Source organism: Populus trichocarpa, chromosome 2 (genome assembly GCF_000002775.5).
Source record: "Populus trichocarpa isolate Nisqually-1 chromosome 2, P.trichocarpa_v4.1, whole genome shotgun sequence".
Taxonomy (NCBI): domain Eukaryota; kingdom Viridiplantae; phylum Streptophyta; class Magnoliopsida; order Malpighiales; family Salicaceae; genus Populus; species Populus trichocarpa.
Window position 1 is genome coordinate 1,232,762 of NC_037286.2, and position 26,696 is coordinate 1,259,457.

General features: G+C 36.8%; 4 protein-coding genes and 1 pseudogene across 4 annotated transcripts; 2 read left to right on the forward strand and 3 right to left on the reverse strand.

Moving 5' to 3' along the window:
- Positions 1 to 1,890: 1,890 nt before the first annotated feature.
- Positions 1,891 to 7,504, forward strand: LOC7496916 (uncharacterized). Its single transcript, XM_002300662.4, has 2 exons — positions 1,891 to 2,156; positions 4,046 to 7,504. Exon 2 carries the CDS (start codon positions 4,152 to 4,154, stop codon positions 7,185 to 7,187), a length of 3,036 nt encoding a protein of 1,011 aa, XP_002300698.1. The 5' UTR covers positions 1,891 to 2,156; positions 4,046 to 4,151; the 3' UTR covers positions 7,188 to 7,504.
- A 606-nt stretch (positions 7,505 to 8,110) lies between these two features.
- On the reverse strand, positions 8,111 to 10,599 carry LOC7496917 (DEAD-box ATP-dependent RNA helicase 28). The gene is made up of 4 exons (XM_024594362.2): positions 10,024 to 10,599; positions 9,855 to 9,938; positions 9,268 to 9,541; positions 8,111 to 8,666 (listed from the first exon to the last, which is right to left on the reverse strand). Exons 1-4 carry the CDS (start codon positions 10,216 to 10,218, stop codon positions 8,605 to 8,607), a joined length of 615 nt encoding a protein of 204 aa, XP_024450130.2. The 5' UTR covers positions 10,219 to 10,599; the 3' UTR covers positions 8,111 to 8,604.
- A 4,600-nt stretch (positions 10,600 to 15,199) lies between these two features.
- Positions 15,200 to 16,175, reverse strand: LOC7496918 (uncharacterized). The gene has a single exon (XM_052450240.1). The coding sequence runs from the start codon at positions 16,080 to 16,082 to the stop codon at positions 15,501 to 15,503; it is 582 nt and encodes a 193-aa protein (XP_052306200.1). The 5' UTR covers positions 16,083 to 16,175; the 3' UTR covers positions 15,200 to 15,500.
- A 2,513-nt stretch (positions 16,176 to 18,688) lies between these two features.
- Positions 18,689 to 20,551, forward strand: LOC112326668 (endoplasmin homolog; annotated as a pseudogene).
- Positions 20,552 to 22,699: 2,148 nt separating this feature from the next.
- LOC7496919 (thaumatin-like protein 1) lies at positions 22,700 to 24,405 on the reverse strand. The gene is made up of 3 exons (XM_002301930.4): positions 24,091 to 24,405; positions 23,306 to 23,978; positions 22,700 to 23,052 (listed from the first exon to the last, which is right to left on the reverse strand). The coding sequence occupies exons 1-3, from the start codon at positions 24,152 to 24,154 to the stop codon at positions 22,845 to 22,847; spliced, it is 945 nt and encodes a 314-aa protein (XP_002301966.2). The 5' UTR covers positions 24,155 to 24,405; the 3' UTR covers positions 22,700 to 22,844.
- Between the last annotated feature and the right edge of the window lie 2,291 nt (positions 24,406 to 26,696).

The window sequence follows — 26,696 nt, forward strand, 5'->3', positions numbered from 1 at the left end:
TTCAGAAAACACATCTCGAAGTGAAAGAGGCATATTTCAATATCAAACATGTTAGTTAAAGCATATCGGGGCCTGAATAGATGGATTTTCATTTTCATCGGGGCTTCCAAGTTTCATGAATATAATAAGCAAGTAGAGTGAGGAGTCCCTATCTCAATTTTCATAGAACTTGCTAGTTTTTTACGTGCAAAATATTTTAGATGTAAGATATTATTCAATGTTTAACTTCAAAAATATTTTTTTATATAATATTTTATTTGTAAAAGATTTTTTTAATAATAATGATAGTAGCGAGACGAAAACATTAATGAAAAAAACAAAAACAAAGCGGTTGTGATGAAAGAAAAGATGATAGTAGAAAAGATGATGACGGGTGATCATGATGATTATAATAAAAGATGTGGTGGTGAAGGAGGAGATGACGATGATAACAACAATGATGGTAGTGATAATAGTGAAATGATTGCGATTGTGATAGTGAGGCGATGACAGCGGCAACAATGGTGGAGGAGGAGGTGAGATTGTGGTGGCAATGAAAAAAATGGTGGTGGTAACAATCAAAATAATTAGATGATATTATGAGTGAATTATTATTTGTAAAATATTTTATAAATTAAAAATATTTTTTTAATAAATAAATTAAGTTTGAAAATTGAGTGTGAAATATTTTTTATCAACCAATTTACTTGTAAAATGTTTTTAAAAAATAAATATAGAAAAAAATTATCCTGTTAAAAATCTATAAAACACTTTCCTATACAATATATTACGAAAACAAACGGACCCTATGAGCGCACAAAAATTCCACTCCAACATCATGAAACGTGTATGCCACACGTGACCCAGAGGGGAGACAATTGACAGAGACAACGATGTGCCTCCTCTCATTTTCTGCTGATGCAACCTATCCATCTCCTTCCGTTCAAGCTCATTACAAAAAACAGCCCCACGTTAAAGCATTCACGAAGTTGACAGTTTTTTTTCTGTCTCGAAAAATATTAAATTAAACAACACTTGTTTTCACCGCAAATCATATTTTAGTCCCTGGAAATTCGATAATTTTTAGTTTTGACTTCTATGAATTAAAACTTTTCAATACCAACCTCGTACTCTTAACATGGCATTTGTCGTTAGGGTACGGCTATATATATGATACGGATACAATAGTATATTTAATTAATATCTAGTGATAACGAATCTTTTATATTATTACAATTGTTTGATTAATATATCAGAAAAAAAATAAAATAAACACATATTTGTTCTAGTTAAATATATAAAAATATTAAATAAATATGTTTTTAAACAGTTTTTTCATGGCATGGAATACTGATTTTTTATATTTTTTTTATTGTAAGACAACAATCAATTGGAAATCTAATTATAATAATTAAATGGTTTTAAAAAAAAACTTAAAAAGTATATAGTTTTTCAGCTTTTTATATCATGCCCATATATTTATCTTACTCCTTTTTTTTTTAAAAAAAAAAACAACGCATTTAATTATGCTTAAAAATCTATACAAATTCAAGGATAAACCAACAAAAATTTTAAAAAAGTGATCGGCTATCAGCTTCTCTTGGCTGTTGAACAGCAAAAAGTCAGTTTGTATTTTTTTTTTCAATATCTCAGACTCTATATATAAAAAAAAAGCAAAACAAATCGTAAAATGTTAGCAGTCGACTTAGAAAAAGGCAACAAACAGAGGACATTCCATGCAAAACCAAGCATCCATCGTCACCGGTTGACCAGACAAGCTAAGCTACCTCGTCACTAAAACCGAACCGGCTCGAAAACAAACGGCTCGATCGCACACATCGCACGTGGATTTACCCAACTTCGAACTAAAACCGACTAGAAAATTAAATTATATATTTTTTTGAAATTAAACTAAAAAGAGAAAAAAAAAACACAAACTCGAAGAACAACAAACTCTTTTGCCCTCTGCTCTCTTTTCTCTCTCTGGGAACCTCAAAGAGAACACCAATACGAGGGTTTTATGCTCGAAACCTAAAAGTCGCAGACAGAACACTTCAGTTTTAGAGAGAAAAGGTGAAAAGGAGAGATTTCTTTAGAGAGAGAACCACACAAAAGTTTTCGAGCGCTGGCGCTGTTTCACTCCCCAGCTAGGGTTTTCGTATTGATTTATTATAAAGGTATGAACTTTATATTAGTTTCTTTTTGGAGATTTAGTTTTTTTATTTGTTTATTTATTTCCATTCATGGGATTTATTGTTATTTAATTACTACACATATACAAGCATTGATTAGGGTAATCTTAATTCAGTTCACAAAATTTCTTGTAATTTGCACCATATCTTTTAACAATAAGCAATAAACAATACCTAGGGTTTTTCTCTTGCTTTCTTACATGGATGGTTTTTGAATTCTAGGGTTTGATTTCTCTATTCATGTTACTGGGTTTTTGAAATGTAATTGCTGAAATTGAAGGAAAAGTAAGTTCTTCTTCATTGTTTTGAGTTGATTGTCCTTGAAATTTGTTTTGTTTATCCTTTTTAATAGATGGGTTTTCATTTTACTGTTCCTTTCTCTAATTAGGAGTCTAGTGGGATTGAAATGGTCTATAATTGGTGGGTGCTATTAAAAAGTTTTGATCTTTAGATAGTGTTAGTGTTAATTTTAGAATAGTTTTTATGTCGGTGCATGTCATCAAATTTGTGGACTGATTACTTTGTATTGTGTACAATTGGTATTGCTGGGTTTGTGTGATCAGTTCTTCTATGACCCGTGTTCTTATTGAAAATGTTTTTGACTTGTGTTCCTATTGAAAATGTTTTTAGTGTCTGTGTTACGAGTGTTGATAAAGGGATTTTGGTATGTGTTGAACATGGACTGATGGATTGATCCGTGCACATAAGAGAAATCTGGTACAGTGATGCTGGCTCGGAAACTGTATTTCTGTTATGCTTCACAAAATCTTTACATAACATGTGCTAGTCGAGATGATAGACACCAAGCATAATGTAAAGTATGTTATGTATTGAATTCTTGCAGCATATTATATATAGAATGAATTAACAACTTTTGTTGATGTTATTATAGTGTATCCAATCACTTTCTTGGTTAGGCATTTTAAAAGCTGGTTGTGCCCAGGACATATGAAAGTATGTGCGCATGCTTTGGTGTCATTCATTGGTGTTTTATATGTTTGAATCTTGTTAAAATGCTTATTCCACGAATGTGTTTCTTGATATAAAAAGAGTGAAAGAAAGTTTCTCACCAGAATTCCTGCTATCTTTGGTTTTGTGCTGTTTTTGGGTGCCATGAAAAAAGATAATGGTGCCCGATCCTTACAATCGTTCTGCATTCTCTGCTTAATGCTCCGATGCTTCAAAGTAAGTTTCCTAGTGTTCGAAGAGACAAAAGCCGTAGAGTAGAAAGAGGCCCCCCAGCCCTACCTAATTCTGCATGAAAACAGTCAACTGTTCCATTCCCCTCTGAGAAAACAATATCTAACTCCCAGTTCGAGGTTCCAAATTCAAACTAATTATATGATTCACCATGCATTTTCCATTATTTGTTCCATGATTACCAGCCTACAATTTGTCAGATTCCATGCAATCTATGATCTGCAGCTCTAGTGTACCTAGCAAACTGTGTTAGAGGAGGCAAGTATTGATTATATTTGATAAAGGAAATTTTACTCAACATGGAAGGTCAACTAACCTTCCCTTTTTGCATTTGTTGTTCTTAATGGGTAATTTGTTTACTGTTTCTTCTACATCTCTTCTTCTGTTCTTTTTGTAAAATAAGAGTATTCTGTGCCAAGGGATAACCTTGACTCACTCTCTTAATGTTCTTCAATTTATATTATATATTTATTCTGGTTTCTACTGAGACCATATACCCTGTAATGAATGAATTGGTCCATCTCATGCTGTTATGTGGTTTTAGTTGGTCTTTGTTTAGTTTCCGAGCACATGTTTTTTAATGACTTCCAAGCTTAGATATAATAGGTGTTTTTCAGCTAATATATACTGTCTCAAGCTGTCCACTTAGAGATTCTATTTTGTCCCTTCCGCAGGGTGTCCTGTAAATAGTTCTGAAAGCCACTGTGGTTCTTGATAGAAAAGAGCAGATTATTAAGCCACAAGGACTTCTTCAATGCTTGGAGGTACATTTAAATCAGTATGACACTTGAAGATTTCTTTACCCTGACTGAGATGAAGGATGGGCTCACAGCCCCTTCACGAGTCCATGAGTTGGTTGCTGTAATGCAGAAAGAGAAACATGGTGTTTTGAATAATGTTGGAGATTCAACCAGGCAATGGGCTGCTGTTGCAAGCACAATTGCTGCTACAGAGAATAAAGATTGTCTTGATCTTTTTGTTAACTTAAATGGACTATTGTTTATTGATAGATGGTTAACGATTGCTCAGAAGTTCAGTAATGAAACAAATGAAGGCTCTGTAGAAGAGTCAATTACTGCATTATTAAGGGCTCTGGAAAAGCTGCAAATAGACAAGGAGAGGTCCATTTCTTCAGGGGTCTGGGGCACTGTCAATAATCTTCTTGACCACAGTAGTTCTCGGGTTCAGGATAGGGCAAGGGCATTGTTTGATAGCTGGAAGCCTGGTGAGGTTAGTGATGCAATTCACCATGATGTTCAGAGTGTTGGGGCATTTGATGACGTTAGAATGAATGACAGTGAGACTGGAAAAACTGAATGTGTTGCTGTCAAAGTTCCTCTTTCAAATGGAAGTGCTGATGTAGAAAATAACGCTGCAGAACGAACTGGGGATGAAAGTTTGCAATCAAGAAACTCAAATTGTCTTCAAGCAGAAAGCGTGCAGGATGTACAGATCCAAACTAATGATTGTGATCATCAAATTTTAGACCATAGAAATTTGGAGGATAGAACGCAAGTTCCTCTTACTGCTGCTGTGGATAGATCATTAGATCCTCTTAACACCTCTGTTGTGTCAAAATCTGATCAAGAAAGCCTGTCACTGAAAGAAAAGTCCCCAGTAAGTAGTGCTGTGGAAGAGAATGTTTCCACTGAGCCAGATTCAGAAGCTCCAAAGATGCTCACTGACAAATCAGCCTCTTCTAGCAAAGTGGAACCTGGAGCTATTTCCTCTAGCAATGTTGCTGCAATTGCTGAGGAAATTGTGTCAGAATCTGCTTTGCAAAATAATGTTGATGCCAAAGAGGATAATTGCTGTACAAGTACAAGTGGATCCAGTGTTGTGGCAATACCCGTATCTACATCAAAAATTGGGACAGATGAAGCGGAGAATAGAGATCAATGTCAAACACCTATATTTAACTCCGGTGCTGAAGATGGTGAATTTTCTCCCGACCCTCCACAGCACTTGGCTGGCAACAAGAGCCCATTGGAAAAACCTGACAAGTTTGGGAGTCTATTTTCACGGATGGAAGATGTTGGTGCTAGTGATGATGATAGAGAACATAGCAGTGACGGGGCTGAGGATAATTCTGATTTCTCTAAACCAACCACAGATAAATGTAGTCCGGATTTGATTGGCAGAAGAAGATCTGATATTGAGCTTGAGTATGGCATGGTTGATGCTCTTGAAGTTGCTCGACAAGTTGCTCAAGAAGTGGAGAGAGAAGTTGGAGATTACAGAGAACAATCCTGCAGCTCGTCTTCTGAGAAAATCTTGGAAAGTGGTATTAAGCAGCCAGGTAGCCCAGATTCCATAAATGGAGAGCGGGACCTATCCACTGAGATCCCTCCGGAAAATGTGCCAACTAGACTGAATCAGTCTTCTGAGACGTGTGCTGAGCAAGAGGGGCGCTTAATTGATTCAAGTAATCTGGAAAACGAAGCAGAGAATGGCATGCATGACCTGGAGTCTTCTCTGGTCACTGAAGTGGCTCAAGAACCAGAAATTAATACAGAGAAAGGCCTGTGTGATTTTGATTTGAATGAAGAAGGCTGTTCCGATGATATGGTTCTTCCTATGAATACATCCCCCGCCCTGATTTCCATTGTTTCGGCTTCAAGGCCTGCAGCAGCTTCTGGATCGCCTGCAGCTCCTTTGCAGTTCGAGGGAAATCTTGGATGGAGAGGTTCTGCAGCTACTAGTGCTTTTCGTCCAGCTTCCCCACGCAAGACTTCTGACGGGGACAAGACTGTTGAGACTGTTGAGGCTGGGGGAAGCAGCAATTGTTCAAAACAAAGGCAGGTGTGCCTTGATATTGATCTCAATGTGGCCGAGGGTGGAGAGGAGAAGGTCGTGGATTTAATTTCATCAAGACAAATTCCAGTCTCATCAGGCTTCCATTCTGGGGAATCTTCTTTAGAAGTGGGCTCGAGAAGACCAGAGAGGCCCAACCTGGATTTAAATCGTACCAGTGATGATGGTGATGCTTCACTGACTGATCTGAGAATGGAGGGACAGCTATTTTACCCATGGAACGGCCATCGTAGTCCATCTCCTGCTTCTTCATCTTCTTCAATGCAGCCTTCTCTGAGGAACTTTGATTTAAATGATAGACCTTTCTTTCATAATGACTCTTTGGATCACGGGCTGTATCATAGCAAGTCCTCTCAAACTGCAAGTGTTTTTGGAGGATCTAAACTAGGTGATCCTGTTATTTCTATCATGGGTACTAGAGTGGAAGTGGGCAATCGAACGGAAGTTGACAAAAAAGATTTCATTCCGCAGGCTCCGTCCCTGCCAAACAGCAAGCCTCTGGAACCTGTAATGGGTGCTAATCTTGCAAGAATGGGAGGTGTTTTGGGTATGGTTCCCGCTCTGCCATACACTCATGCTCCTGTTTTTGGGTACAGTGCATTGCCAACAGCACCTGCCATATCCATTCCTTCAGCTATGTATGGTTCTGCTGGCTCCATCCCTTATATGATGGATTCAAGGGGAACTCCTGTCATGCCTCAAATAATGGGCTCTGCACCATCTGTTCCTCCTTACTCCCAGCAACCATTCATAATGAGTATGAGTGGTGCACCCCTGAGTTTAAATGGTGCTGGGCCCTCACGGCCTAGCTTTGACTTAAATTCTGGTTTTGCAATGGATGGGGGAAGCACGGGTGGTTTGCGCCAGCTGTTCATGCCTGGCCAAGGCAGCTCACAACCTTCTTCAAGCTCTGGAGTGGGTGGGAAAAGGAAGGAACCAGATAGTGGGTGGGAACCTGCCTACTCTTTACAATATAAGCATCCGCAACCCCCATGGAGATAGAAACTTCCAAAATTGTCAGTGTGCCCACTATTGGAACCAGTTTGATTAAGTCTCCGATGTAAGCTGATTAGCCTAAGTGAGGAAAGCAAAATAAAATTGGGGGCAAATGTGAATGTAAAATGATTCATGAGATTAATTGCCGAAGGAGGAAAAGTAAAGGAAGATTAGGTTTTTTATTTGTTTTTGTTTTGTTTAGTTTCTTCCCGTTTCTGTGTTTCAAAGAAAGCAATTTCAATCATAGAAGCTTGGTACATGTAGCTGTAATTTATCTTCGTCATATAGCACAGAAATTTAAAGGAACTAACTTTGTCTTCGAACTTATTTTTTCAAGTTTTTCCTTTCCTGATGAACAGAAGCAAATGCTACAATTTTTGCTTGTTTTCTATTGAAGAATATTGTGTTCCGCCTGAGGCCCAGATTGGTAAACGACTAAAATTCCTTTTCGGAGATCTTGAAAGCTACAAAAGGGTTGTGGAGGGGTGAATTTGCAGCGCTCTTGCATATTGGATAAAACAAAACTAGCTGCCTCTGATGACTAATCGAGCCAAGCAACACCCTGTGAGCTAAAAAACAGAAGACCGACGAGGCCAAAGGTTGTCAAGATGTCAAGGCTTGGTTACGGATAAAGGAATGTCGTAGTTCAGGTCCTACCCTTGATACAGGATAAGTATATTCCGATTGTTTTTTAAAGTGTATTTTTGTTAAATATATTAAAATGATATTTTTTTTATTTTTAAAAAATTGTTTTTAATATCAGTACATTAAAATAATCTAAAAATACCATAAAAATATTAATTTAAAAAACAAATAAAAAAATTAATTTTTTTTAAAAATACTCTCAAAACATAAAACCAAACAGGGATTTAGCAGTTACCATCCTCAGCGAAGACCGTTCCAGGACCTGTGGCGGTATGATGAAACCATTGATATCTTGTAATTCCTGAACCCACAGAAACAACTCAGATAATACAAGACAGTTTCTGCTGACAAGAAAACTTTTTGACTTGCTGCTCGTAGTAGCTTACATATTTTTCTAACACGCAATTCCAGCATACAAGGTAAGTTGAGTTACATTTTTTCTCAGAAATAATAATCAAGAAACTAAACCCTAGTCAGGAGAGGCCAGCGAGCCTAGAGACCATTTTTTTCCACAAGGCAGCATAACAGATCAAAACTCTGTGGGCCAACTGCCAGCATATTGCAATCTATAAATCAACCCAGGAAAGCATTTGTTAATAGGGTTTGATGTCACCTAGTGATACTGGGAAAAGAAAATACAGGATGGTAAGTTGAAACATCAAGGGAGATGATGAACACTTCATTTGTATGGATGCTTTTGCTTTCGCACCATCAACGGTTAGTATCTGCCTGCCTCTCCTCCAAAATCAGCACAGCTAAAGTATAGAACCTTCATAATTTATCGAGGTAAATGACCACATAATTTGATGGCAAACTTGATAGGGCCACCTCCGCTTATACCTGAAAAGAGAAAATGGGTATCAATGAGTATCTCATTCCAGTACTTGGAATGGTCAAAATCGGCAACTTCTGAAAAGAATATTATTTTGATATTTGTAACTAAAAAAGTCTTAGAACCTTATTCCAGAATGTCCTGTCTAAACAAATCTATAGCATCTAAAGATATGCGCTAGCCTACTTTTAGAGGATTTTTGCAATACAAGCATCTCTGCCGGCATCAGGGAGTGACAAATAAAAAATCTATCACTAGGATCACTGCTGCAGTAATAATGCTCTGTATGACAATGCAGGTATCGTAGTGTATTTTATTTTTGGGAATCTAAAGATCCAGGTTACACCATCCTAAGAATACATAGGGCATTCATAACGTCAGAAACAGAAAATTTATGCAGTAATAGGACCCATGATGTGTGATAAGCTACTTGTGAGTAGGCCCGCGGTTGACTGGTAGCAATGACTAAGCCAAGACCACTGCTATTTATGTAGCCTGTGCTGATAGAGATATGCCTCTTGCAGCTTTGGTTCTATGCCATAAAACAGTACGTAAAGGATCTAGAAAAACAAGTACCGAGACAAGGAGATATATCAAGCTGATTTGTACCTTGATTTGCTCTTAAATGAATTCTTGGACTTCCTGTTTCTTGTTCCATTCTCTTCTGCTTTCTCTCACTCATGTCCCTCTGGAACAGCTCCCGCATTTCTTCTGTCCTTGATTGAGTTCTTTCAGGAGGCGGCTTTGATTTCTTACCAGCCTTCTTCTGCACAATCTTGCCAGCATCCAATGCCTTCTTCACAGCCTCTGCTGCTTTCACCCGACGGTAACCCAGATCGACTAATGATAGTCCAGTATTTTCCTTCTTATTTTTTCCACTTCCCTGCATTGCGATACAAGCAACTCATTTCACTTTGAAAGGAGCATGAAAGAAACCTCTGCACATAACAAAACTTTAGCACTGCAATAGTTGGCCTGGTTTGATGATCTATGAAACCTGAAAAGCACAAGATACATGGACATACAAAATGCCAAATCGAATCCTGCCACATATACATCTTTGAGAACCATAGCTGAAGCGTTTGTCTACTTTATGATTTGATATTAGTCTGTTCAAAATAACTAGTGCCAAAGACAACATAATAAGATTATATGCATGCACGATTTCTGCACACAGAAAAGGAGGGGACACGTACTTCTGGTTTCTCAGTTAGATCTTCATCCTCTAGCATCTCTCTGCCTGCTTGTAGTTTTCGACGCTTTTTACATGGTAAATCTTTCTGTTCAACAGATATTAGGTTTGTTTGGAAGAGCAAATCTTTTCAATCAGAAAATGGTAACATTAAATTGCAGAAAAACAATCACCTCACGCTCTCGCTTCCTCTTTTCCTTCATTTTAAGGTCTTCAGCTTGCTGGGCACTCATCACCTCATTTCCAGAGCCTAACCGATGACTGCTGCATGCAAGTGTACACACCGTTTGATTAGTAGGAGAAACTAACCTTAAACTTGTATTGCTTAATATAAAGTCCTGAAAGTTGAACTGAAAGAGGAAAATCATTTAATACAAGAGAAAATAACTCAGGTTGTGAGTATTCCATTTGTAAAGAAGAAAAGCATTATTTCTTAGGAAGCATGCTTCCTCTAACATAAAAACCATCTTCACATGATTCTTATCCCCTTCACGTGTAAAATTATAGAAAGGAGCAAGAGGATAAACTTAATGCATTACTCGGGGTTCCTTGGCGCATGACAGTGGATAAATCCTAGCATTCTTTATCAGCATTTTCTAGATGGCTATGGTACTGGCACTTTTCAATGGCCAGAAAAACAAATTCAAATTCCAAATTACGACTGGGACTGATATGTCTTTGAAAGTACAAGGCATAACATAAACAACCACCACAGTATAGAAATCACCTTTGCTGCTAGCATTTTCTCTCTCTCTCTCTGTTACAAACCAGGTCCTTTTGGGACTTGAAAAGATTTCATCCTTATACGCAATCATATTTTCTGCCTGCAATAAACACAGTAAGAGTGCATGAACTCACTTTAGAGCTTTCCCAAGTTAACAGCTTCCAAAGCCACAAAATAATTCTAGACAGATAGTAATGACCTTCAATGCAATGCGATGGCCAAAAAATAGAAATTAAAAACCAAAAACAGAAGACAAGTTATCACTATGGACAATAGAGTAAGTGCATTATATCTCTGACAAGATCAACAGATAAGCAGTCTAGATGGAGAAGCGCTATACCTTGGTTGCCTCCGTCTCAGCTTTTCTTAGAGCTCTCTCTTCCCTGCAGTAATTGAACATTGACAACATCAGCACAAAACAAGAAATTTTTTTAGCTAAAAGAACTATGAGAACAGAATTCCATCAAGACCTCTCCTTTTAATGAATGTCAGCCACTTGATTTTCCATTTCTCAATTATCTTAGAACACTTAATAACCGATTGCTCTGCAACGATACAGCTCTTCAACGATACAGACAACTCTGGGCGAGTCATATTCAACAACCACATGGGTGAAACTTCTAGTTTTAACATTAGAAACTTCATGCAGAAATAATGAAGAGTAAGACTATCTCCAAATTCTCCTTTCAAAAACACACTTCAGTGGGATCATGTGGAATATGGCCTTCAACTGAAAGCATCCACACATAATGTTTATGACAAAATATTTAGCAAATACTGACGGATCAGCTATCATAATATAACAAAATTGAACATGAAGAGCCTATAAAAGCTAGAAACAAGATCTACTCATCCATGAGTGCAACAGTGTGTTTCTTTCGAGTAGATTTAAATGGTGATACTTTAGTCCAGAAGCCATAAATACATTTTAATACATTCCTTCCTATTGTTTTAGGAATACATTCAATATTCTATCAGATGCAACACAATCCACTCAGCCAAACTATTGTGATACCTAAGAGGTAGGTTTAAATTTTAAAACGCAAGAAATTCAAGACAACCACTGTATCTGACATCTTCACGGTTCTGAAAACATTTTCTTAGGGTTTTGGTGCTGAAAATGTACATGGTTTCTCCTAGAAAGCCATCATGAATTTAAACAATAGGAAGGAATGTATTAGTATCAGTATTCCTTGAAAGAGTGGATGCAGTAGCCAAAAAAGAATTAATATGCTAAATTAATGGCTCAAAATTAACAATATATAAGACAAGAGGCAGATGTAGATGGTTTATCTCTCTTTGGGGTGACGTAGGCCAGGAAAGTGAGAATTATCTAGATGGAAAAAGAAATACGGTATAAATACTAAAATTCTAATTATAAATTACTAAATAAAATAATCAATAATAATCAAAATAAATATAATAAATAAAACATAATTAATAAATCTCAACTAAAAATTCAAATAAATTAAACCAAAATCATAATTTAAAGCTCAATTTTTCAATAGTTTTGACTACCCTTTATCGATTATGATCATATAAGTGCATAAACAATATTTTGAGCTTAATGTCCTCACCAATTCTCCCAGGTTGAGAAACTCAACTTCATCGAGTATAATTCAAGGCAACTCTAATAATACTTTCAAAGATCATGATCAAGTTATTGTGACGTCTTTTTGGTAATCCAAGTATAGTCTGAATATGATTGTTTAACTTTGAATGTCAATTAATTTAAATAAGTTCATAAATCATTTAATTGTAAGAACAATTAAAATACCATTTCTGATACCAAATTTGATGCAGAACAATGAAAAAAAATTAAAACATGAAAAATAGCTTTTAGAAAAAGAAGTTAAGAATTAAAAGTAAAGAAAGAGAAGAAAAAAGCAAGAAAAAAAAATGGATGTTTAAAAAGTCTTACAACTGTGTAAATTTTATTCAATTAATAAAATATTTTTTAACATTTAAAAATATAGGATATAAATACTAAAACTCTAATTAGAATAACTAAATGGGTTTATAGCCCACTAAATAAGATTTTTAATAATAATTAAATCAAACCTAATAAATAAAAATTAATTAATAAAACTCAAGTACTAAAAATTTAAATGAATTAAACCAATAACATAATCTAAAATTCAATCTCTTGTTCATAACTATATAAGTGCATGAACAATATCTCAGTGTGGTGTACCCATCATATATCCTTCTCTACCGGCCCTCGCAGCACACCCACTCTATGAATGTAACTGCACAGAAAAACAAAGAGATGTGAGATACCACAAAGCAGTGAGCACACTCAACAACCCAGAAACAACATTCAAATGTAGCACGATGAAAGAATATTCAGATAAAAAACTGATGGCGTGTCACCATCAAGAAATAGTTCAGTTAATAACTGTCTGAACACCAGCGATATCAAGTCCCTAAAAAAGGAAAGAAAATGTAAAAAAGGTACGTAAACTACATTATCCAACTTCCAAATCTATAGCAGAAAAAAGAAGAGGAAAAAAGGAGAGGTGAGCAAAAGAGTAAAATGTGAACATAAAGGTTGAATGCTCCCAAGTCCCGACGAATGAAAAATATATGGAAATCATTCAGAATTCTTAGCTTCCATTTCTTGAACACCCCGGCACAAAGAAACCCTTGAATTAACAAGACAAGACTAGAAAAGGGCCAAGCAGGTGATATTGATGTGACAAAGCAAATTTACTCTATAAAAAGGATTGTGTAAGTTACTAAGTTTTATGCTTCCACTCACTCGGGCAATCAAAAATCAACTCGCTGCTTCCTGAAAAGTTCCAAAGCCTGCAGAATATAACCATTAATCAGTCTGAGAGGCAACTTAAAATCTAAAAATACCAAGCTAGGCACTGTACTATCCCCAGAGTTATAACATTATTGTAGTTACTTGTTTATCTGGTTCGGAATCCGAGGAACTAGCGTCGTACGTCTGTGTGGTTAGTTATAGGAGTGGAGAGTTGTTAGCGAGCTCTGGAGATTTTCTCATCGATGGAAGTGGTGCTTCGACGAGCGTGTTCTTCGGCGACGGATTAGGAGTAGGAAGCAAAATCCCATGGCGACTGCTTCTGCCGCTGATTTAAAGGCTTCTCTCCTCCTCCTCCTTCGTCTTCTGATGCTTCCTTTTCTTCCTCTTCTTGCCCTTCTGCTTCTGATAGCTCAACTTCTTCTTCTCTGGGAGGCTCAAAGATGAAGCTTGGAGCCATTGAGTTGGAGTGAGAAGAGGCAGGGAGGTTTGTGCTGGCTGCTTTGAAAATTTGTTCAGAGAGGCAATAGAGCTCAATTTCTTGCGTGGACAGTCTATTGAGGCCCAAATTGAAGATTATGGGCTTTTTGAAGTGGCTTAAGCATTGTTATTATAACTATCAGATAAGGAGGAGCTTATGCACGGGTCAATGTTACTATTAAGGGGCCCATTTAAGATTTTCTTGGACTAAGAGGCCCATGTTACCGGCCTTCTCGGGTGAGCCCAGATGTATAGGACATTGAGAATGAGATTTCGTGCCTTCTCTCCGGAATAAGATTATGCGTGCTTTTTTAAAACCAGAAATCGTTTTTGCTTTGCAAATCCTTTGGACGATAACAGCGAGGTTTGGAGTTAGAGCCTAATTGTCACTCGTTTTCTGAATTAAATCAACTAATTGTATGACGAGGCTTGAACCAAACCTTATTAGTTTTGAGCTTTTTGATGCCAGATAATTGAGTTGTTTGTACGAGGAAGAGAGGTGGAGATACTGAGAACAAAGAGAACACACGTTTTTTTTTTTGTATTTTTTTAACAACAAAGAAATTCACTCCAAAACCCTTTGAAAAACAAATTTACTTTAGAAAATATCTTATTACTAATGAGATTTTAAATCTGATTGGCATATTGTTCATACTACATGTATACAGATAGAGAAACTTGCTTGCGATTCGAAGAAACGACTCGACTTGAAAATATATATATACAGAGAAATCTGTTTGAAATTCGAAGAAACAATCCCATATGTGATATTCATCGATCAAATCATATACTATATACTTTTCATTTGTAATTACATGTGCATCTATGTAAATTAGAGGATACTTCCATAGCTGTAGTCCAGTGAGTTTGATTGTTGGTTTTTTTAGGAGTAAAATGAAAATGTTTAGTGAATTTTTTTAGAAAGAAAATGATAACGTCTATCGGTTTGAGAGAGACTGCATTGCGTCCATGTTTGTGTTTCGATTTAAATTTAAATTTTATTTAATACTGCAATTCTATAATATAGCATTTATTAAATGTCTCCGGGTGCTTATTTTTTTAAAAAAAAAAAACCAAAATTGAGACGCCAAAGAAAATCCAGCAAAGCTCTGTTCTTGGAAACTCACTCCAAACCTGCCCACTGTTTGACAGCTGGACAATTCCCTTGGTTTTGCTGTTGTCTAGTAGCAGCCTCCATTTCATTTCAGCCGTGGATCCAATTTTGGACTGAAATTTGAAGCAGTTAAAGTTCAAACGTACTATCACTGCCCTTTCCCCTGTTTTTGCAGCGTTCAATCTATCAACCTCCATCTCAGGCTTTCCAGCTATATTCAACAGCTAAAAGATAGCTGACGTAGCAAAGCTTGAAACAGTTACAAGAAAAGAAAAGCACGAGACATTTTTATTTATACACAAAAATAAAAATACTCATCACTTGTTTAAATTATCTATGCACATTCTTGTATTTCCCTTCCCCCTCAGGCAAACAAACAAACACCTTGTGGCTCACGCCTTTTCATGGAAAAAGCTCCACAATCCCCAACTAAACACACCAAAAACCAAGAAAAAAAGTCTCTACCTAACATTTTTCAAACCCCCCTCTTTATTCTCCTCCTCCTTATTTGTCTTTTACTGTTTTTGCCCTTTTACAGAAAAGCCCGTATTGCTTGACATAGCTGCTAGCGCTGAGGGAGTCTAAACCGAACCTGAGAAGCGGGCGACCGGACAGCGACACCGTGCCAGCAAATACCGCCTTTGCACATCTCATGAACATTATTGACACGATCCTGTGAAATCGCATACATGGCTTTACGAGAAATATCCCACGTCAGCGTCCCAATCAAGATTAAACCCACAACAGCAGTAGACACAATCAGCACGAATACACCACTGAAGCTCCTTCCACAGACCAGCCCGTAAGCCTTAATTCCCGCTATCACCGCCACGTAGATCGTCGTAAGATTCCCTATCACCGCATCAGACAGCGCCATAAAAAGACTCTGCACAATTGCTCGTAAATCTATCAGGGAAAGGAGGGTGTGTAAACAAGGTGGAAACAGCAAATGGAAACGGAGGTGGGTTTTTAGTTGGGAATGTCGGTCGAGGGGTAGATGATACCACGGAAAAGAGAGGGACTGAGGAATGGACTGGTTTATGTTGAGCTTATCTTCTGGCTCTTGGAAGTGAAAGTTGGGAGGTATCATATTTTTGTCATGCATACGCCGATTCGAAAGTAACCAAAGAGATAGTACCACGTGCATTTCCTTCCTTCGAGATGGAGAAACCTTTGCGACTATTTTATTTTAGTGTTTTTAATAGTAATAGCAGTAGATTCAAGGCTTTGATTATTCTTTTTGACAACGACGTCGTGGTAGATGAGGGTATTGCCATGACAGGGACGTTCTGTCTAACTGCTAATGGACCGAGTAAATACGGCCGATGGCCACTTCAAAGGAGTTATGTTGTTATCTAACAAGAGGGCGCAGAGAATTTCAATTTAATACACAAGCGGTGTCAATTATTATTTGGTATCTGACAAGCAAAAACATAATATTAGCTGAAAAAATATATTTTTTTTAATTAAAAAAAACTCAAATAACATTGTTTTGGATAAAAAATTTAAAGAATAAAATTGATTCGGTGGTCATGAACTAATATGCAAGGTTAATTCAAATTTAATTAGGTTAAATCTCAAACACAATTAAAACAACAACCATCCAAATTAAGCTCGAGTCATAAATCACCAAGTCAACCCGTAAAAATGGGTCTAGCTTAAGATTATAGATGAAATGGTAATTACCTTTTAATATTTTAGTTGCAACGTTTGTCGCTGGACTTTATGCTCATAGCTCGATTAATCCAAGATTATTAAGAGGAAAAGAAAAATCATTCAATGTACTCTGGCCCTATACGCTACCGTATTGTTGCCGAAAAGAGTACATTATCTGCAAGAATCTTAGCTCCGCCAGTAGCCACACCATCTCTTTAAACTGCCGAAGATTGATGTGATTAGCATCGATGATGCAAGAAAACAAAAGAGAAAAAAGTTTTTTTCTAACTTGTGTTTCCTGCCAAAGGTTCACTGGTGACGCCCCCGGTCCAATCAGCATGCTCTTCTAATATACATTTCTTCGAGTTTCCATGAGCCACTCAGAGCCGAGAGTCGCCGTGCCTAACCAGACCAAAATTCTCAACCAATAACACAATCTCTTCTTGCAAGTGTAGCCGCTGGTCACCCATGAATGTGTGGTGGTGGGAGCCAGCTATAATATTGCCATCAACACAACTAGAGAATAGTTTTTAGCAATAAAAAGTAGCTGGAGGCCATGAAAACCAACCAAAAACCAACAGTTTTTTTTTCTATTGACCGACCAATGAAAACTGTAATTCATATGTGAAGTTTCTTGACGACTTTTATCAAGCATTATTGGGCAGTCTGAACGAGTGTGCCGTCTAGAGGACGTGTAAACTGTAAGGATGGCAATCTCGTAAAACTTGTGTGATTGGATTGGTGATTAAAGAGGGCATCCCCAATATTCTTCTGGTATAGTTAGAGGCGTGTTTGATGGTTTAACATGTATTCAAAATTGGCAAAAACCTAACCACCAATTATTGCTGTCTTTGTTTCCACCTAATTCTAATAACCGAATCCAATATAAATGCTGGAATTGTACTGCCTTGTTAACATTACATTTGTAAAATTCAGTCCCGGAGTTTGCGGGTTGTGTGAGGATGTAGTGCAATGTACTTTTTAAAATAATTATCGCTTTAAAATGTATTAAATTTAATTTTTTTAATTTTTTTTAACATAACATATCAAAATCATCACAAAACACTAAAAAAATATCGATTTAATACATTTTCAAGTAAAAATACACTTTTAAAAAATATCTAAAAACAAAAACAAAAGCTATTTCAAACACCTTGCAAGATACAGGTTAGTAGGGTCAATTCGAGTTGATTCTAATATTTTTTAAAATTAATAAATTGAAAGTCAAGTTTTATTAGGGTAAGTGACTGAATCACTTTTTTTTTTTTTTTTTTAAATATGGACTAATCTAAACCTTAACCCATTCAAAATGAGTTATAATTACAATTATCATGAAAGAAACGGATCCTTTTTTTTTTTTTTACTCTGCTTTCCTTTTGGGGGTTTTGGACCTCTTTTCCATTTTAAATTGATGCGCAGATAATTGTTTCTTTGAAAACAAAATGTACATAATAGTGTAAAGGAAAGGGCCGGGCCTAGATAACTTGGACTCTGATCAGTCTCGGTTATGCAGTGTTGAACTTTCGGGTCATCGAGACTCTCGTTGAAAGCTTGTCACGTGATGCCCGGCTCATTTATGCCCTGGCGTCATTAGCTCTGTGGGCTTCTCCTGGAGATCATTGAATCACCCTTAATTGACAGCACTCCTGTTATTTCCTTCCTTGGTCGTCCAGAAAGTTATCCGCGATTGAACTGTCATCATCCTGCCAACCAAACATGTCTACAGAGCAAGCTAGACTCTCGTGCTCCACTCTCCACGTCGAGTCAAGAATAATACCCACTAACATTCTGCCACGTTCAAACATCCGATTGCCACGTCACACCCTGTCCAATCACCCACCATTGCAATTCTGAGCCAACCCGAGCGGTCAACCACACTCATTTCTCAATTCATCAAGTGGGTCCGACCTGGCAGTTTCTTCCCCCCAGGTTAACTTACGACTCAATCACCAATAAATCAAAGCCACGTGTATATACAGATATTTCTAACGTATCTAAAAGCAGAGGATGATTCTGATTTCCTCGTTGACCCTCCCAATGTAGACGAGAAACTCGGCGCCCTATCCTTCTCTTTTTTTTCCTTCCGTTCTTTCTTAAATAACGTATTTGCCACCGAACTGGTTCAGGGAATCGGTGTCTCGGCTTATGGATATTCTTATCAACTCTCTTTACAGCAACAAAGTATTTTCCTCAGAGAGTTGATTTCCAATGCATCTGATGTGAGCATTCATTAATTTTTTTACCTAATTATATTGTTTTTGCGAAGAATTGGATTTAAATTTAAAAAATTGTGTGAATTTCAGGCGCTTGATAAAATAAGGTTTCTGTCGCTAACGGACGAAGACGTTTTGGGTGAAGGAGACAATGCCAAGCTTGAAATTCAGGTTAGTGGTTAATTAATTTTGTAGAATTGTTGAAATTGTGATTAATTTGAAGTTTTAATTATGTGTTTTTGTGTGGTAAAATGCAGATTAAGTTGGATAAAGAAAAGAAAATTCTTTCGATTCGCGACAGAGGTATAGGTATGATGAAGGAGGATTTGATCAAGAATTTGGGTACCATAGCCAAGTCAGGAACTTCAGGTATATACGTTGAACAGAAGGTGGAAATGTAAATTTTGGTGTTTGGGGGTTAAATATGTAAATTTCTGTGTTGTTGATGCAGCATTTGTGGAGAAAATGCAGTCAAGTGAGGACCTTAATTTGATTGGACAGTTTGGGGTTGGGTTCTACTCTGTATATCTTGCTGCTGATTATGTTGAAGTCCCTAGCAAGCATAATGAAGACAAGCTGTAAGTGTTCTTGAATGTTGGGGCCGGAAAGACTGGATACATGTTGTTTGTGGATTTCAGGTATGTGTGGGAATCTAAGGCTGATGGAGCGTGAGCGATATCTGAGGATACCTGGAATGAACCTCTGGGACGTGGAACTGAGATAAGATTGCAAATCAGAGACGAAGCTGGAGAGTACTTGGAGGACAAGAATTTGAAAGTGAGTGTCTTTAATATGCTGGATGGATAATGTTTTAGTTAACCATTTTGTGCTATTTGCCGCGTTTGTTTCTGGTGTCTAGAGGCTAAGCAAACCTTCCAGAATTTCAAAGCTGTAATGGTAGTGGTAGTTAATGACATGAAAATAAATCGTGGAACTTGTCTGATTATTGATTGCAACAAGGAACTGATTACCAAATTCACTAGAATATTTATCTTCATGTTTAAGAGGTTGGTTTGAATCCTTATGGATTGATTTGGGAAAATTGGACCGTGCATTTTCAATTACCAGTAACATTTTCAGTATTTTCCCCTGTATTCAAGGAATCGACTAGGTCCGTCATCATCTTCACACTCACCTTCATCTCTAGTTTGCTAATGGGAGCATGTCCTGAATGATTTATGAAAGTCTTTATTGCACATCTCAGTTAAAAAATTTCAGTCTATGAGCAATATTTCTGTTTCTTTCATTAATAACTAATGTGTAATTTCTTTCCCCGGGACGATAGTGTGAAGCGAACTGCCCAACTGATGTACCAAGCAGCACTCATGGAGAGTGGCTTCATGCTCAACGATCCCAAAGATTTTGCCTCTCGTATCTACAGCTCTGTGAAATCTAGCCTAAGCATCAGTCCGGATGCAATCATTGAAGAGGAAGATGATGTAGAAGAAGTTGAAACTTAAAACAAAAGAAGCCACTTCCAACACTGAAGCTGAACCCACAAGAGATGATGAGGATACAGAACCTTCTGCTGTCAAGGATGAGTTGTAGATTGCCCAAAGAATGTGCCATTTCCATCCTTTTTCAGGCATTCCTTTTTCCTGTAATGCTGTTTATTAGAGAAGCTGAACTGCTTCATGTATTTTTCACAGTCGAACTTTATAGTAGGTCGTAGAGCTATTGTATACACACAGATTTTACCTTTTCAGCACATAGTTATTGATGAGCTGCAAAAATGGAATTTTGGTCCCCTCCTGTTTCATAGTCCGTGCACGGGTACCGGGTCTGAAGTTTTTGGTCGATTAAGGCCCATAAATGAACGTCGCAAGAATTTGTTACCTTCAGCTTTTACCTGCAAATTCAATTTACCAGGAAATGTGAATCCAAACTGGCCGTAAGTAAAATTGACTCACAAGAGATAGGGAAAAGGTTTAGACTTGAACAAGGATGTTGGATCCTTTTAGATTCAGTTCTAATTTTGATAGCTTTTAAGCTTCAAATCTTTGAGAGATAATAGACATGGGTGTCTCTCCAAAAACAAGTAATCTCGTGCGTCTAGCTCGAAGCACTGAAGATACTTGAACGTAGGTCAGCAGGGTATTATCTGATCTTATGCTAATCAGACACCAACCTCAATTTTCCCTTTCTCCTAACCTTTGAGGTAGATCACAAACTCGCCTAAACTATGGTTAAGATTTTCATATAAAGAATTTTTAACATGAGGGTAAAGATTCTTGTGTTAATATTTCAAGTCATTGCAAAATTGTGGGAAAAAAGGCTTGATATTGATCATGAACCCACTTCCAAAAGGGATGATGATTCAAGAGAGTGATCAAAGAAGAAGATTTGATTCTCCTGAAATTACATTTTATACAACTCTCAAGTCTTCAATTATATTTGTCTTCAACATTAATTATGGAGTCTAGATAATGTTCTCGCACTTCATCACTATGCAAAAGGCCTCGAGTCTTCGTTATGGTTGTCAGAGTAAAAAAGAATTTTCTGGTGAGGTTTCCTGCCATGGCCCTTGAGAAAGTAGATACAAACTTTAATTCCACATTTCTTTCTTTGCCGATGATTACAAGAGGATCCGAATTCCAGATGATGCCTTCGATGATTTCCCACTGACAGAAAATCTTGATCAGTAATGTGTTCTTGAGAACTAAGAAATTCCAAAGCAGAATTGGTTAGTACTAAAGCCGCTAATGCCTCCACAAACTTGGCAGTGGGTAAATTGGACCATATGGCCAACTGCACCATCTTTGCAACATATTATTCCTGATCATGGAGGGACCGAATCCTAAAATTTTCTAGCCATTGGACTTGGATTTGGGACCCTTGTCCTTTCTGATGGATTAAAATGTACATTCCATTGAAAAAGAGCATATCCTATTTGGGGAAAATACCTTCTATAGGCAGAACAGGTTTCTTCTTTTCCTAGTGCTTGGGGAGGTCAAAGTTGCACTCATGCACTCATGCAGGTTTTCCTATCCCCACCATTCAAAGCCTATCGAATAGAATAGAGGTCTTCAAGCTAAAGTAAGAGTAACCTATCAAGTGCACGAATTTGAGGTCTTAAGCTTTCCCGAGCCTCTGAACCACAAAAATCCAATTTCACAGGGAAGATCACTATATTTGCATGAAGTTTGTCGTTCAAGAAAAACTGTTTATGTTACTAGCTATCACATCTCACATCATCTATCTCATCTAGTTTCACGAACAAATTACAAGAATGGAATCATTTTAAGCAGTTTGGGTTGTGGCTGTAATGCATGCATATGGTAATTGATTTGACAGTGCACTAGTCATTTCCTTCAAAGCAAGATGTAAGTGTCTGCCATCTACATCTTATGGCCCAAATCTTAATCTTAGGACAGGTATTGATGTTCCTTCTACCCACTTCGGAGAAAGCTGAGGGGGCTTTTTAGAATGGAAACTAGATTTGCAAGGCTAACAACTTAACATGCATAGATTTCGAAAGTTCGTCTAATTTTGTTGTTGATCACTTGATTTGTGGTCACTGTCGACAAAGAAACAAAGATTAGTCTCATGGATTTAAGGAAATGATAGGTGCATAGCCCTTTTGTAGACAGCATCATTACACTTCTCATATCGTAGCCAAAATCATGAAAAATCTACCAAGCTTGCAATTCCAGCAAAGTGGGCTTCCTTTAGGTGGTTCTCACCAAACATGTTCTCAAGATTCACAGTAAAGCAAACAACTTTCTTTCGAATGCCATCAAAATCAATTAGAATAATGATTTTGCCGATCTCGAAAGTGTCTTCCTTTCTAATTCATTGCTTTAGATCACAAATGGTTCTTACTCTATAGTAAAAGGTGAAAAAAATACAACATATGTGTGTGTGTGTGTGTGTGTGTGTTATTCTTCCTTGCAAAGAAAAAGGAAATATTTAAACTTTCTATACATGCAGTCTGGAAAATTGACTTTACAATCTGGATTTAATCAGCCCTTTCATCCAATGCAAAACGAGTTTCGAGCGACCACTTAAGTTCTATGTGCTTTTGTCCAAAATTGAGGCTATTAATGAACCAAAGAGAGGAGAAGACAGGAAATTGTAGAAAGAATCAAGGTAAATTGCCAAACAGAACAAGATAGGGCATTTGGCGAGTCCCCACTGAGAAAGTTTGGCAGCCATGAAGTGTCCATTCCTACTGGCCCATCGCCCGATACTGTCTCAGACCCATTTGTTGTGCTTGCTGGTGGAGAATTGCCTCTTGCAGATTTTTGACTGTGGAATGAAAATAAAAAAAAATAATCAGAATTTAACTCCAAGATTAAAGCTTGAAAACATATTATATAAATAGTGTTTTCCTCTCACAGAACCTCAAAAAATAGAGACTTTTCCCCTTTCAATTTACAGATCATGTGCCAATTAATCTAATGCCTGCCTGCCACGGCAATTTCCTATCCGTATGCCACAAGCTAATATAAAATAGATACAGAATAAAGTGAAAAATAAAACAGGAGCATACAATCCTTACCTTGTTAATGAAGGGCAGAATGTGATAACATAATCTGCTCCTGTACATGTAAATGTGCTAGTGGCATCATCATAAGCATAGCTATATGATCTCGGACACGCGGCCTTAAACATCTCTGAATAAACCGACGGCTTACATGTGTCCGGTGATCCATACGCGCCGCTGCAACAGTACTCTGGACTCCCAAAGGCTTCACATGCACTCTTACAGGCCTGCCCTGAATCGGCCCGTAATTCAGTTGGGCATTGCTGGTTCATATCTGTTACACACCCGGTCGACAAGCAACTACCTGACCCGCCATTCGGTTCGACGATCATGGGTAGATTGTATCCGTCAACTAAACTAACATCGTAAAAATCCAGTACACCTGATCCGACTGTGAATTCTGCTAGAGTGGCTGGTGGGTTTGCATTTTTACCATTGCATTCAATTTGGTTTGAGCTGCAATCACCTGTTAGGCAGGTACCCTGACCGGTATTTGGGTCAAATGTGCAACCCGTTCTGCCCCAGAACCGACCTGACCAATTTGGAGGTGCCTGGAAGGATCGTGATCCACCTTGTGGAAGTTCAAATCCTGTGCTTTCCAATGGAGTGCTGCCTGCATTGGATAGAATGCCTGGCCACACTGTGTAGCCACATCTGTTTATGAATGTAAATGTAGCCCCTGATAGCCCTGTAACAAATGTGCATGTCCATATTATTTAAAACACATTTTCAAGCTACAAAAATCCAAGGAAAGAAGAAGAAAATCAGAATTAGCATGATCAGTGGTTTTCAAATAGTACCTTTGCAGATTGTGAGCAAAATGAGAGTGATGTGAAGAGCAGAACTGGTGAAGATGCGATCCATTTAGAGAAGTTTAGGCGTAACAAAGGATCTAAGTGTGAAAAAAAACCTCCCTCTGGTGACTAAAATGCTAAGCTTTCTGTTGATAGGAGGAGGAGGAAGAGTGAAAAGAGGACTTTGGTTGATAGACGACTCTGAGAAAAGATGAACAGAGAAATGATAGGGATTTTCTGCCCATAAAACTATAAGGTTACAAAGCACTGTTTTGCGTATGAGAGAGATAAGAAATGGGAATGGTGGGAGATAAGAAACTTATGACACTCAGTCCATGCCTCTATTTATAATGGTGGAAGTACTTGAATAAAATATAATCTTCTGTAAAGACAAAAGGTAAGTTCCCTTGGAGAAATTTCAATAGATGATTTTCTTTAATTGGAAATACACTCTTTATTATTAAAAAATTAAAAAAGAAAGAAAGAAAATGAAATACGTAGTAGCTTATAAATTTCATCTTATACACGCCCAAATTTTAATAATAGAATACATGTCTGAAACTCTTTGAATTGAAATTAATTTATAGGTTTATTAAAATGAAATCATTTTAATTGTCAATAATTAAATTTATAATATAATTCAATATCTAAAAGAGAAACAAGAGGAATTCACTTTGTCAACTAATCAATTTGATCCCTTACCGTTTGTTACTTTTTTTTTTTTTTTAATCTTTTGGCTGAGATCAAATTGATATGCTTGGACTCCTACTTTTCATTATTCACTTTATGAAATGTAAAAATTCTGTGGGCTAAAAATTATTTTTCCATTTATTATTTCTTACTTTCTTTCATGAACCTCCTTTCTGCCCATCTACCTTGATCGGGAACCGATCGATAACCTAAAGCAAAAGGATTTTCCCATAATGATGAACTATGTATCCCAGGATGAGTATTTTTGGATAGCAAAATTTATAATTTCTTAAACTATAAATAAAATTAAATTGATCAATTTATTTAAATTAATCAATTCGGTTCGGTTTTTTCTTTAAAAACCAAGTTAGATCTATACTCATTTAATTGATTTTTTGAGACCTTTTTATAACACCATGACTTGTATGAAGTTTTATTTTACAGGAATCTAAGGTGTTTTTTTGATATTTTTTTAGTTTTTTTTGTTATGAGCACAAGATATTTTTTGAGCCTTCATAATATTTGAGATTTAAATTTAATCGGTTTAGTTTAATGTATTTAAGTTGGTTTTAACTTTCTCAAACTAGAATCGAACCAAATTTTTTTTAATTTTTTTAATTAGTTTTTCTTTGTTTTTTCTTGGTTTAGTTTTCAATTAATTCTTTTTCTGTTTATCACTCAGTTTGTTTGTTTTTCACCCCTACTGTATCCCCATTAATTCTCTGAGAGTTTTCTCTTTCGACAGTTTTACGATATTCCAAAGCAACGTTTTACACATTGCATTCTCATGGAATTTTGCAATTCAATTGCAGGGAATACGTACGTACACACGCAAGGTTACTCAAGATATTATTCTTCATGGAGATGACTCCTTAAGATTCATTGTAAAATCAATTGATTTTAGAAGCAGAAACTAACTCTTGATATTGAAGTTCATGTCTTCAAGAGGATCTGCACATTGCTTTCTTAACGCATCTTTAAATTTGATCTTCATCAACTTATTCTGCCCTAAATATAAATATATATGAGCTGCCTAACGTGTTCGAAGAAAAATGTTGAAGAATCTCAGCCCTTTAACTTGTTTTCAATAACTGATGAATGTAGCGATGTATCTCTCACGCATTTTCCTTGATCTTGCCATCCTTTAAAATAGAATTAGATTCTTCGATAAATGAGAATTCTTAATTGAATTTTATGTACCCATTTTCTGCGTCTCACGCAATAGGGTTTGTTTCACATTAATGTGGGATAGTTTTTCAAGAAAGTGCTTATTCCGTCCAATGATAATTAATCAATAAAGAGCATCCCAAAGCTTATTTCCTCACGACACCCGTCGCAAACCTGCGATTGAGAATATGAAAAATGATTACTCTTTTTTTTTCAAATTAATTAGAGAAATTATTAAATATATACACTTGAAGTTTCACTACATTAGTCTTTAATTATTCAATATATATATATATATATATATATATATATATATATATAATAGAGTTAGAAGTTAGAGAGAGCGAGGGAAATGGAATGATTTGCATGGATCAAGAATTTGGCTCGTGGGACGGCGGAGCAGCGGTATTAATTTCTATTATATAGTTTGCCACGGATATACTGAACACCGAAGCTGGCCAATGAGACACGGTCTCCCGCCACAGCTGGCACAGACAGTGAAGATCCGCGTGCTTTGCTGATGAATCAGACTCGGCTTAACTTGAGCTCACCTAAACTAGGGTTAAGCTTTATTTTCATTTATTAGAAAAAAACGATATATTAATTTAAAAAATGCATATGAATGGTTGGATTATAATACTAAAAAAAAGAATCAATTGTTTTTTGAATTCACTTATAAGTTCCACTAGTCTAACCATCTTTTTTCTTATTATATTTCTTTAATATGTAATATTATTCATAAACTAGCACACCCA